The 12,612-nt window shown below is 43.3% G+C and overlaps 1 protein-coding gene across 5 annotated transcripts in view; it reads right to left on the bottom strand.

Moving 5' to 3' along the window:
* The window catches only part of ptprea (protein tyrosine phosphatase receptor type Ea), a 49,817-nt gene that overhangs the window by 4,770 nt on the left and 32,435 nt on the right, over positions 1-12,612 (bottom strand). Inside the window, exons 3-17 of one of the 5 annotated variants that reach the window (XM_071523967.1) lie at positions 8,964-9,041; positions 8,192-8,288; positions 7,578-7,651; positions 6,384-6,428; positions 5,622-5,758; positions 4,445-4,535; positions 3,983-4,059; positions 3,773-3,809; positions 3,574-3,671; positions 2,595-2,714; positions 2,072-2,235; positions 1,610-1,745; positions 1,298-1,447; positions 575-668; positions 135-211 (exon numbers count right to left, since the gene is read on the bottom strand). In XM_071523967.1, coding sequence (XP_071380068.1) covers positions 135-211; positions 575-668; positions 1,298-1,447; positions 1,610-1,745; positions 2,072-2,235; positions 2,595-2,714; positions 3,574-3,671; positions 3,773-3,809; positions 3,983-4,059; positions 4,445-4,535; positions 5,622-5,758; positions 6,384-6,428; positions 7,578-7,651; positions 8,192-8,288; positions 8,964-9,036 — 1,470 coding nt within the window. In that variant the 5' untranslated portion in view covers positions 9,037-9,041. Of the gene's footprint in view, positions 1-134; positions 212-574; positions 669-1,297; positions 1,448-1,609; positions 1,746-2,071; positions 2,236-2,594; positions 2,715-3,573; positions 3,672-3,772; positions 3,810-3,982; positions 4,060-4,444; positions 4,536-5,621; positions 5,759-6,383; positions 6,429-7,577; positions 7,652-7,818; positions 7,975-8,191; positions 8,289-8,963; positions 9,042-12,612 lie in introns of those variants that run through there. The other 4 variants (XM_071523968.1, XM_071523970.1, XM_071523969.1 and 1 more) reach the window with 4 other exon arrangements.

The raw sequence follows: 12,612 nt of genomic DNA, 5'->3' as shown, positions 1-12,612 counted from the left end.
CTGAGACACAGCAAACACACAGTTTACATCACCTTTATAGGTCCAGTAAAGAGTATAAATAGCAATGTCTATGAATTATTAAGGTCATAAATGAAGGAAGGAAGCCATTTGGTGATAAAATGTAAAGTGCTTACATCTATAAAAGATGCATTGATGTAATCGGTGAACTCCTGTCCTCTTCTCATGGAGAGAATAACTCGGTTGAAGTCATCTAGAACAGAGGTTGAGCAGGAAACCCCTTAGCACCATTCAGAATAGAGCAGCTCATAAACAGTTTCACAGAGTATCAGGTAACACAAAGTGGCCTGAGTGGCTAACACAGTGCAACAGACTCCCCCGCTCTATTTCTGAGAAACATGAATGAGAATGTAACATGAAAGCAATTGAATGCTGTGGAGCACAGCACTGGATAAAATCTCGTATTTAAATTCTAAATGTGGATACAGACACAATATAATCTGGAGGTCAGAATCTGCCATGAGTGATATACTTCTGGTTGACGCAATCTATTGGAAAGGCACACAATCAGTTCTATTCTTTATCCTGGTTTCTCATACGCTCCTTTCTTCCTTACATGGAATAATCTGCAGGACTCTGTTCTTCTTCATGTTGGCAGGAAGGTTCCCCGTTCTCATGTTCTCCTTCATTATCCGCATGTTGGTCAATTTCTGGACAGGAACCGAGCAAGCAAAGTCAGAATGTTACAAACCTGCAAGCGCTCACTATCCTTTTGTGCACATATCCAAGTAGGGCAATGATACAACTGAAGCTGCTGATTACAAATCACATTTAGTATTTACAGTCATACTGTATAAAATGTATCACTGCACATATAAGGGCACAACAAGTGAGTTTTATTATCAGGGCTTGATTTTGCTTTGAGTGATAAGGGTTAGGGTTTGGTTCTTATACCAAAAAAGGTTGTGGGCATCTTTCTATGTTCCCAGTTCTTTTATGTTTTAACTGCCTTTTGTTATGTTGTGGCCCACTGAAATTAAAATTAATAAGTGTTGACTGGAGTGTTGTTTGTTCACTCATACAGTTGATATGGTTCTGGGGCAGCTATTCTAAACTATCTAAAAATTAACTGTGATGGGTGTGGACTTATAGAAACACTGCCATAGTGTTGCTTTGTCAGTGAGTTAAATTGACAGTAATAAGTTTGCTGTGAAGTCAAAATATATTTACTCAAACTGTATCCCCAGCTACAATGAGATAAACATTTGGGGTATAGCAGTCTTGATATCTGATTAGATGTGATCTGTCATTCACCAGTATGTGACATGAGAGGCCTTACCTTAAACTCCTCCTCCAGCCCGACTCGGTCAGACGGGGCGGAGGTGTTGTGCAGTTTGTGCAGGTGTCCTTCCAGAGACGACACGTCCAGCTCCGTGTCTCCATAGAGGTAGTATTCCAGCAGGGCCTGGTAGATGAATGAGTACTGCATCTGGGGTGAGAACACATACACACACACACACACACACACACATCAAAGGGATAATTTATACTGCAAAAGGAACATTATCAGTGTGTTTCGCATTAACTGTGAAGTGCTGATGTAATGCCGCGCCTCCGAGAGCACTGGGAACTTGTGCTATCGCCAACTCACATCTGTCTGGATAAGCTGTGAGCGCTGTTCTCGTATCTTGGAGACGAAGCCAAACACATCAACCTTCTGCTCTGCGTGCATCATGTCTATCATGGCATCTATGACGATGAAGGTGCCTGTCCTTCCCACGCCGGCGCTGCGGAGACACAAAACAAACCGCCAAAGGGATAAGCCATAATTCTGACATGACAGTCACAATGTTGTTGACATTGTGACTGAGGAATAAAAGACATCTGTATTAGTAAACAAGTGTACTACTATAGTCACGCTAAATGGTTCCAAATGTTTCCGGCCATACTAGAAAATGTGTTTGTCTCCAGAGAAACAAAGAGGATACTTAAACCAAACATACCGTATGTCTCCAAAGAAACAAGTAATTGAAACCATTAAAAGCAATGTTCAGTCAAACCCACTGGAATGCACGTACAGTAAATGGACCCAAATTGCTATTCTTTCTGGTACCTGCAGTGGATCACAATGGGCCCGGAGAAGGGCGGATTGACCGTCTTGACCTTCTTGAGGAACTTGAGCATGCCGATGGGGGAGAAGGGAACCCCGAAGTCCGGCCAGCTGGTGAAGTGGAGCTGGGTGACAGGCCGGGGGGTCTTGGAGGCATCGCTGACCTGCTACACACAGAGACAAGACCAGACACAAACACACAGACAGACAGACACAAAGATAAATAAACAGAGTTAGCAGTGTTACCTGGAGCAGAACAGACACAATAGCCTCAGTCTGGCTATATTTTATGACTCTTTTTTTCAACAGGGACCATTATTAAACGTAGTATCCTTTGAGTTCAGTTGTTTCAGAAGTTGAAAGTTAAAAAGATGCTAGGTATTGTCTAGACTAGCACTATGAAAAAGGCATTGAACTACACATGATACAACATAATGTTCCTCAAACACCATACATTTTGCTGTCACATACATTTTCCAACTGGCTGTACTTGAACCTCCAAGTAAAATCCTTAGGTGAAACTCACATATTGTACACAGAACTTGCGTATGGTGTAGTCCACCAGGACAGTGAAGTCCTCTACTGCCACCCTGACATTCCCATAGGTCCAGCAGCCCTGGTCTGGCCAGTACTGATAACACTTGTCCTGGGGAGAGAGAACAGCTGTGACTCAATATATACAAACCCTGCACACGCCCCAGCCATAATTATTCACATGACTATGACATGCTGGAGACTGAATATACTCAGGAGTGTATGGAAGTTGGAGAAAATGCAGCAACATCCTCTGAATGATTCCCAGTGCGATAGCCTTGAGCTGGTGTCACACAGCACACAGCGATCCACACATTATAAAGGCTCCTGCCTCTGAAATCTATTCAAGGACTTTCCTTTCAAGAGACAAAATGATTCAAATGCATGACTTGACCAAAGGTGAGCGTTATGAAATCACACTGTGCAAATTATAGGCTTCAATTTTCCAGCCAGTCAGTCTAGATTAGTGTGAGTGAGAGGGATGAAACCACTCAATAAGAGTTGGCTGGGTAATTATGATACCGCCTTGAGGGCTTTATGAGGGCTTTATTACACATTATGTGGCCATTGATTTCAACCTGGGCACATGCTGATTTAAATCTCTTCACCAATTCTCTTCTTATTGATCTTTTTCGCCTTCCTCTCTCTGTTCTAGCCTGTTTGTTAAGTGAGGTTGTTCTGGTTCACATGCAGGGAATAGAGATTGTGCAACTGTTGCAGAAAAAGAAGGAAAGATTACAGGTGTGAGGTGAAGAGTTTAACTTAAAATCCACGGTTTCCCCCTATGACCGTGACCAGTTAAATCTATTCCAAGCACAAATCTTCTCAAGTCTTTTTGTGATGCTCTATTAATCCCAAAGGAGAAATTTGACTTTCTGCTCGCCCCCTCCACAGAAGAAAGCACAGAATCAGCTACAGAAGCAACTGTGGCGCTGGGAGCAACTCAGTGAACAGTGCTGAAAATCACTCACTTCTTTCCTTTCTTTCAGGTTTGTCAGCATGACAACAGTCGCTACTTTCTGCTCCCATATCATCCTCCAGAAGTCTGCAACAGTGTCTTCTTTTGGACCTGAGGGACAAAGAATATCAAATGATTTCCCAATGGATGAAATTTCATATCAAGGATTACGCAACATGATGATATACATTTCCGAATAAAGTGTGCCTCACCTTGTGCTGCTATGAATTTGTTCTTTTCCGTGTAACCCTAGTAAAAATGAAAATGACATTGCACTGTCAAATCATAGAGCAAAACATTCATTAATAAGACAAGAGTTCTTGTTTTGGTGGAACTAACATTTCCATTATGAATAGTGGATTAATGGCCCAGCCCATTAAAATGATCAAATAACAAAAACAGAGATTTCAAGCACAACTCACATCAATGTAAGAAGCATTCACATAGTCTGAACAGGGATTTCCATCCAGCTGAGTCAACACCACCCTGGAATGGTCATCTATTGGTGAAAATACAAATTGGAAAAGGTTAAACACAATTACTGCGCAGATGACCCCATTTATTTTCATAGAGAGCAATGAGGATCAGAATGCGTAGTTGAAATTAAATTCTACAGAGCAAATAAAGGAGTAAGGGATGAGTGACAGGAACTGGAAGAAGGAAAGAGGATGAGGAAGTGTTGTTTCATTGCGAATGAATACATGAGCTGCTGGTGTGAATCTATCATTCACGGTGGCTTCTCTCTCATCTACACGATGAGAGAGGAGCCACTGAGGTGAAAAGGCACACCCCCCACACACCCACGTACAGGAAACTGTGATGTCTGGGTGTGAGTCAAAAGAAAATGTATTTTCTATTGCATGGCAGTCAGAATACACACTCACAGGGAAGAATGTTGGGGTATCTGTTCTTCTCCTTGTTGTCGTCCTTATTGGCCTCCTCACATGTTCCATGGGTGTAACCCCCAGGCAAGGACTGCAACACAAAATGACATCAACACACCAGTTAGTAATGATACCATGACATGTGTTTTTACTGTTTTTACACACCATCAAATACTGAAAATCAATCAGGCTGACGTTCTGCAGTTCAGCACCAGTGCGTTGTATACTATGCTGTGCTTTGTTCAGCCTCGATATAGGCACTTCCTCTCCTACCTACAGTAAACAGACCTCCGTTAAAAGCAGAGAACTTGAACTTCCTCTGTCTGCGCTGAAAAACCATCTGAAAATATTCACACTGTTATGTGTTACATGGATCCTGAGTCATACACTTGAGGCTCTATTCCAACCGTCCTAGATCCTCAATTCTAATCAGAAATAGGCAAAAGGGTATTTTTCATGTCTGTGTGTCATGGACTGTGTGACACACACATAACTCATGTAGTTTTCCCGAATACTAAAATACACACAGGATAAGTCATGGTAGGAATCTTCTCCACGTGTGAACACCTTGCACATCGTTGTTGTAACTGTAATTTTGGAGATTTTTTATGTCTTAACTTCAATTGAAGGAGGACTACATGCTACTCTATGGGTTGAGAAGGTTGTCCCACCTCTAGCCTTTTGCCAACTACTAGCTTTTGTATCTTGTCTCCCTGTTAAATTAATAATAGCAATAATAAAAATAATATATTACTTCTACTACTACTACAACTACAACTACTACTACTTCTACTACTAAATCACTTTATTAGCATTTTTCCAATTGTAAATAAGAATTTGTTCTTAATTTCTTGTCTGATTAAATAATGGTTAAATGAAAACATGCAGATCTTGCCATAGCATAGTGTCTCAAATGAGTCTATGTCAAAATCAACCAATCATAACGTATTTAACCACACATCACAAAAAATTAACAAACATGCAAACAGAAAACGCTCCAATATTTCAGCAATCCCATAAATCTTGGGGTATTGGCTCCACAACAACTAAGTACTTTAACCCTACACATTAGAAGTAAACAGCACTTCCAGCACTTGTGCAGAATACAGAAGACTCTGTGCTGCGACATGCTGCTGTCGCCCTGAGCTTCAGACAGAGGAGAGAGGGGGACGCTCACATTGTACTCCTCCCTGAAGAGCTTGCCATCATCTGCTGAGCGGAGCCTGTACTCCTCCTCTAGGTGGTCCACTGGGAGGGGGAAGTAGGTCTTCGTGGCTGAAGGGGATCTGGGCAGAAGGACCACCGTCTGTTGCTCTGTGGGGTTAAGACAGAACAGAGAGTTTATCATCCCCACTGGGCTGATAAAGTTTAATGCAATAAGGGTGAAATACCGTTTGTGCTCAAGAAAATTAATAGCGGGAGTGCCACTCCGCTGTCACAATTGATTTAACTTTGCTGATCAGCTCAGTATTTTACGATTGTACTAAAAAATGAAGTTAATCTTATAATGGTGTTATGCTGTAGTGAATGCGGTTCAGAGAAGTGACGTGTACAAAGAGGATTGGGTTTAATTTAGACAATCACATAACCAAACTAGTGTATGAGGACTTTAATAAAAATTCATCACAGATCAAAATGAATGATTTGAAATGTTGTTGCACGTTCGCCAAGGGACAGCACCTCAGTAATAACATACAGAGAAGCCCGTAACAGTGTAAGTATTCAATGATCATCACTAAACATCACTGGTTGTTAGAGAACCAAAAGACCCCAGGGAGAAGCCACTTACAACACCCTGTACGCAGGTTTTTCAATGGAAACCTCTGGTAAGCACCCAACTAGGCATTCAGTTAGAGCTCACAATTTGAAAATAAGTCAAAAAGTACTAGATAGTGTTAGTAACATGAGGATCCTGATACCTCCACCCTGTATACCTGACCTGGTGGTAAAGTTGTGTATAACGACTCAGCACTGTATCCAAACTCTAAAACACAACACACACCAAATCACATACACACACACAGATGGTCAGGAGGGAAAACCATACTATGGGAAATATGCCATTTGATGTTTGAGACAGTTTTGACAATACATTGTCCACAGGACTGTAGATACCGTACCCTCACATAACATGGCTGAGACCATTTTACTTTCAGTTTGATAAAAATGTAACTTTAACAGCAGAACTGCACTTACTGTACTAATGACACAGCAACTTCAATAAGTAATCAAAGAGTTGATAAAAAAGATAAGAACTGTCTTATAGCAAGAGATTTTCAGTCTACTTCCTGAATTGAAAGTGAATTATACCCAGCCTTGCCCAGTTGTATAATTGGTGTGATTCTGTCACAGTACAGTAAAGGAAACTGTAAAAAGGAAATATAACATCTCCTGTGTGAATACAAAGCGCGCCATGTGCCGTGTTTAGAAAAAACATCATAAGCAGCTCAGTCAATGTCTTGAAATCCATCCAGTGTTTGTTAGAGCTAGATGGGTGTGTTCTGTGTTGTAAGCCATATCCTAGTTAGATTCCAATCAGGGGGCTGTAAGAACACAACCAGTGGGAACCTGCTCTGTGCATTCCATTGTGTTGTCGGATGAGAAAATACTTCCTAAAGGAACACTCATAAGTCCTTATGATGTGTGGCTTCCTTTAAAGTCCAATAGCTGTCATCATACTTCACGCAAATCAGCTCTTAGAATAGAATTAAAATAATGCAGCTGGATAACTGCAGTGGTGTTTGCACAGGTCACTGCAGAGCACCTGAGTTGGTATATACAGAGGTTACATTTGCTGTCAAAGCGCTATCAAATTAAAATAACTCAGACTAGGTGTCATAGCTTTCTTCTTCACAGCATTAACCACAGGAAGTCAAACCCAAACCACGAGCAAGTGGTGGTAAAGTTGCACCGAACAAACTCAGAGATGACATTAAGCCTCCTACGGAGTGTCCTTAATACTGTACTTCTTTCTCTTTCTCTTTCTTCCCCACCTGTCTATGTATATGTCTGTATGTCTCCCTCACTCTCTCACTCTCTTTCTCTCACAGTTTTTGGCTGCCAGTCTATTGCTCTCTCACTCTCTGTCTGTCTCTGTCTCTTTCTTGCATCGTACCATATACTACAATGTTACCTTGTTCTTCCAGGATGCCATTAGGTATCTTCTTGTCGACTGTTGTGACGACTGCTTTTCTCTGGTTTCTTAACCTGCCAGGAAATCAAGAAAAACAAGGGGAAAACAACTTAAGATCATTAGTAAAGTGAGTTCAAGTTCATTTTTACCAAAGCTAAACACTAAGATATTTTTTTTCAATATTAAAGATCTCCTTAATGATCTAGCATTAACACTATGAATAAAAATCTATCCGTCCTACCATCTGAAGCTTGAGAAGCTATTCTTTCTCATTAGCTGAAGTCGTGGAAAGACAGCGCTCCTAAGTCCCAACGTGTTACAGAACCTCTATTCTCTCTCTGTCTCTGTCTCTGTCTCTGTCTCTGTCTCTCTCTCTCTCTCCTGTTGCCTGTCTAGTCCTCTGTCACAGCCTGGCTGTCTATGCTCTTTCAGTTCGAGGAGCATGAGAGGGAGTAAGCTCGCAGCACTTCCTGACTGGGCTCCGCCTCGGTGACTAAAGGAGGAAGCGCTCGTCACCCTGAGCTCTGCCCCCCGGCCTGGCTCCCGGCCAAACAGCCAGGTCCGTGGGTCAGGGTGAGTGGGTGGGCGGCTCCTGGCGGGGCTTTGAGTTTTACCTGAGGAAGTACCAGGCTAGCAGGGCGATGATGAGCAGCAGCAGGGACAGCACCAGCACGGTGGGGAGGATGTGGGGGCTGGGGGACTTAGCGTCTTCTGAGGAAGAAGGAGAGGTAGAGGCAGGGTCAGGGAGCACCGTCAACAAAGGAGCAGGAAGAGGCCTGCGTGGCAGACCAGGGGGCAAGGCCGGCTGAGAGATGGGTGTGCACGTGTGTTTGCGTGTGTGCAAATGGTTGTATCTGGTTGTGCATGTGTTTGTGTGTGCATTCTGTGCATGTGTGTGCACACGTATACATGAGTCAATGTTAAATCAATAGTTGGCACAGCAATGCACCTCCCATGTTCTGCTCTGGCCACATGCCTGATTTAATAACTGGCTTCAGCAGTATTTTGTCTACAGAGATAAGTATCTGGGGCCGAGTTCATTTCAACCTGGCAATAAGTCTAACAGTAAATGAGAGGCTCTAAGAACGGAGACTCGGCCAAGAGTCACAGCCACACAGCCAGCTATTAGCTGTGTTTATATAGAAGTACAATAAGCTGTAAATTATTGTCCAGGGTAGCTGAAGTTCACTATGATCCGCTAATAACAAGGCTGTAGAAAAGGCCATTATCAAGCAGATGCACACACTGCAAAAGATACACAATAATCATATCTTAGGAAAAATGTTGACTGCAGTGGGTGGCAATGGGATTTTGTTGCTATTGCAAATTGTTTAGTGTTGTTCAGTCTCACATGCTGAGGTGAATTACCATTGTTACTGTTCTTACCTCTTGTATGGTTTCCATTGGTAGTGTAATTGGATGTTATTGTGGTTGCCACCAAAAACAGAACTGGGACCATTGTGACTGCAGAAAAACAAAATGAAGACGGATATTAAATTTACTGCCAGACATGTTGACAAAGTCAAGATTCATGAGAACATGGCCTCTGGATAATATCACCATTCAAGATACACAAAGACTATTGATAGATCTAAGGCATATTTCCTTATTCATGACCATTACATTCAGGAATGTGCTCATCGGTGCAAAGTTCATGGTGCTACAATAGAACAACACACTCATATCCTGGTGATTCATTAGCCCTGTCATACAGCCCAGGGTGTAATGCCCAACAAATCCACAGGGCGGCACAATACTCTAACCTTGGAAAAACTAGGCTGGTGTCAATACATGCTTCCTCACAGCTCCAGTGAGAAGAAAAATTCAAACGATAAAATCTAGTCTGAGGAAATCAAAAGCATTCAAAACATTTTTAAGTTCTACTGATGTCAAAAGAAACGTTCTTCATGGGATTCATTTTCATGAATAGCATTAATGTCAACATCCTCACACACTCTATAGCCTTCATGCAAATCTCAAGGCATTGCTATACCAACCATAATGGTGTAGCAGTGCCCTACAACCCTTATGAAGCATGTGCTCATGTGTTTTTATCAGTGTATTATCAGATTAAGAAAAGAGAACATGAGGAAGTGCCACTCAAAGCTGATTACAGATGTTTTCTCAACAGTCTAGAGAAACCAAATCGGCCATGCCACGCTTAATCACATTGTATCATTTTATACATATAGCATGCTTAGGGTCTTAGCGTGCTATGTGTGTAAAAAAACACACACACAAATGCGTGCCCCCACACACAAGCACACAAACAGGAAGCCCAGATATGGCACAGTAATCACCAGCTGACATGGGTCTACGAATGAGTGAGTGAGCCGAAGCTGCATGGATGGGTCAAGATCATGGGGAGTCTGGCAATCTGCAGCCAGGCAGCCCTAAGCCATATGACACTATGTGCTCAGACATCCACCAGGAGTCTCAGCTGACTGACTTGGATCATTCCCTTATTTTCTCTAGGTAGGAAAATGCAGAGGAAGGAAAGTAACAGGGTATCTCCCATCGATTCCCAGTGTTTGAGCATTCTGAGCGAATTCTACATTGATTTAAGCAGGGTGGACTACCTCCTCTCTTCTTAAATAAGCTAGTAATATTTTAAAACCAATAAGCCTTGAGATGTTTACAGTTTTTTTTAGTTTTTTTTTTAAAGTGATCTGTATTCAAAAGACACCCTGTAGAAACTTGGATTCTAAGCAAAGTGCACCAACGTAGCACTGCAATCGCCCCATAATGAAGCAGAGCAGACTAGTGCTTTGTCTCCACAAGGATGCAGGTGTGTGTGTGTGTGGCTTTGCAGCTGCGGTGATAAGAAAGCCCAGGCCAGTGCATAGTCAATGAAGACACTGTGTGTTGGAGCTGCCATGCTGTGCCGCAGTGTCCTGTAATGTGTCCAGGACACCGGAGGAATGTGGAGGCAGCAGACCAGAGGCACTGACTGCAGCGGGGAGAGAGAGGGAGCAGAAGGTCCGGGTCAATAATATTTCCTGGAGCGATTAATAAACCCTGACATGTCAAGCCCCCCTTCCGTGGGGAAGACTGATGAGAGAATTCTAATGAGAAAAGAGAGGAGACAACCCCCCCCCCACCTCTCCTCCCTCTTTATCCCCCTCCTCCTCTTTAAGGCTCACTCTTCTCCACGCCTCTCTCTGCAAATGTCACCGGCTGGGACCAGGGGGAGGAAGCTTTGTAGAGATACTGAGCTGAGTTAGTACAGTGTGTGTGAATCCTCAGGGCGTGAGTTTATGTGAGAGACTAGAGGTTTTTGTGATGTGGAGATGCAGCCATGGCACCGTTTGGGACTTTCCTCTAGACAAGTTGCATTGCTTTATGTGCGCTGTCTCTGTGTTTGTTTGTGTGTGCGTGCGGCTCAGCAGGGACATCCAGCGCAGCGCTCTTAGCTAGCCCCAGGGCTACGTCTTATGGTCAAGTATTGCTGCTTTCTATAAAGGTCCTCCAGTCCCCGGCTCCCTCTCCATCCCATCCAGAGGCGTCACCCTGTCACAGGCACATTCTCATTTTCCAACCCCTGTCTGGCTCTGTTGCTCCTGGGGAATCTCAGACTGCTCACCCCCTGCTCAGCCAGCTTTTCCCATCCCCTCACTGCAGTGGTGTCCAGACCCACTTCTTCAGCATCTTGGAGGAGATGACCCGCACACAGAGCAACAAACTTCCTTTCCTCCCTTTCTGTCCCTGTAGGGAATATCCCTCTCATAACTATAAATACTTTTCATCCCTCCGGATATCCAATCTCTCTCTCTGTTCCCTCTCTCTCCTTGTCTCCTCACTCCCTCCTAACTCTCTCATCATCAGCACAAACTAAGACCATAAGTCTCAAATTAGACCACTAGTACTAGTCATTGTTTAACACGGGTCAGACTGTGGCCAAACAGCTATCATCATATTGTGTATATTCTTGTCTGTCTACTCCATTTAGCACTCAGCAGCTAGTCACCTACCTTCAGCTATAATGAAAATAGGTCATGGGATATGGCAGTGCGGGGCAAGTTCTAAGGCGTCCTTATTTTCCGATAGGAGGCATTTGTAAGTAGCCTTGGGGAAGGGTATTGTCCTGGCCGGCCAGACAGCCAGTCAGTTGGGTGGTATGCGTGTCCCGAGTTACTCAGGCATAGAGCGAGCTCTGTCTGGCGGTGGGTCAATGCGGTCCTGGACTGACAACATAGCTACAGAATGGGAGGCCTCCGCTGTATTGACAGGAACTAGGCTCCTACAGAGACTAAATAGTTGTTGTGATGACAGCAGAGAGCAGGAATTATTCCCTAGGCCTAGCCACAAGCCAGCCTAAACCACGAGCGCTTAATCTAAACCAGCGACAACACAAAACTCATGTCAACACAACAAGACTGAGTAAAATAAACATATGTACATGATATTGGGACATAGTGGAATACATTTTGTGGTGTAAAAAGGCTGTACGATCTGCAGCTGGGTAAATCAAAGACTGCTGATAAAGGAACATCCAGAGGTCTCCAAAAAACACAGCATAAACACACAGCATTAAATCTAAATATATGACAACAGTTTAGCCACTGTTCTGTGCTCCCAGGGTATGTACAGTGTGAGTCAGACTCTGTCCCTGCTGATTACAACCTGACACCTCTAAATACCTGCTTACCTCACAGCAAAGTGTGGCCCGCAAAAGTACAAACACGCACACATGCAGGTGCACATGACATCACACACACACACGCGCATACACACACACACACACAATAATCTCAGCCTCTCACATTACACACACAGGCAACAGAAGACGGGAGCAGGCCACTACAAAGCCATTTCAGACCCTCTTTCTGCTTCTTTATCCTCGCTCCAAACATCAAAAAGGCAGTATGGATGTTTTGACTCATTGTCAATCTTGTATCTCTCACAGTTCCAAACCAAAAGCTGACAAATGCTTTTGTCTGACAGCTTTTTGTTTCAGAGGATGAGCCAGCCATCTCTGTGGACTTGTTTTGTTGTGGAGTGCTTCCCTTCTCTCTGTCTTTCTTTTAGACTGGGT

The sequence above is a fragment of the Centroberyx affinis genome, unplaced genomic scaffold (assembly GCF_046629955.1).
Source record: "Centroberyx affinis isolate AG114_WGS23_722 - 3 ecotype Tasmania unplaced genomic scaffold, CSIRO-AGI_Caff_v1 ptg001131l_1, whole genome shotgun sequence".
Lineage (NCBI taxonomy): Eukaryota > Metazoa > Chordata > Actinopteri > Beryciformes > Berycidae > Centroberyx > Centroberyx affinis.
Note: the sequence above shows the minus strand (reverse complement) of the source record. Positions and strands in the feature narration are given on the sequence as shown.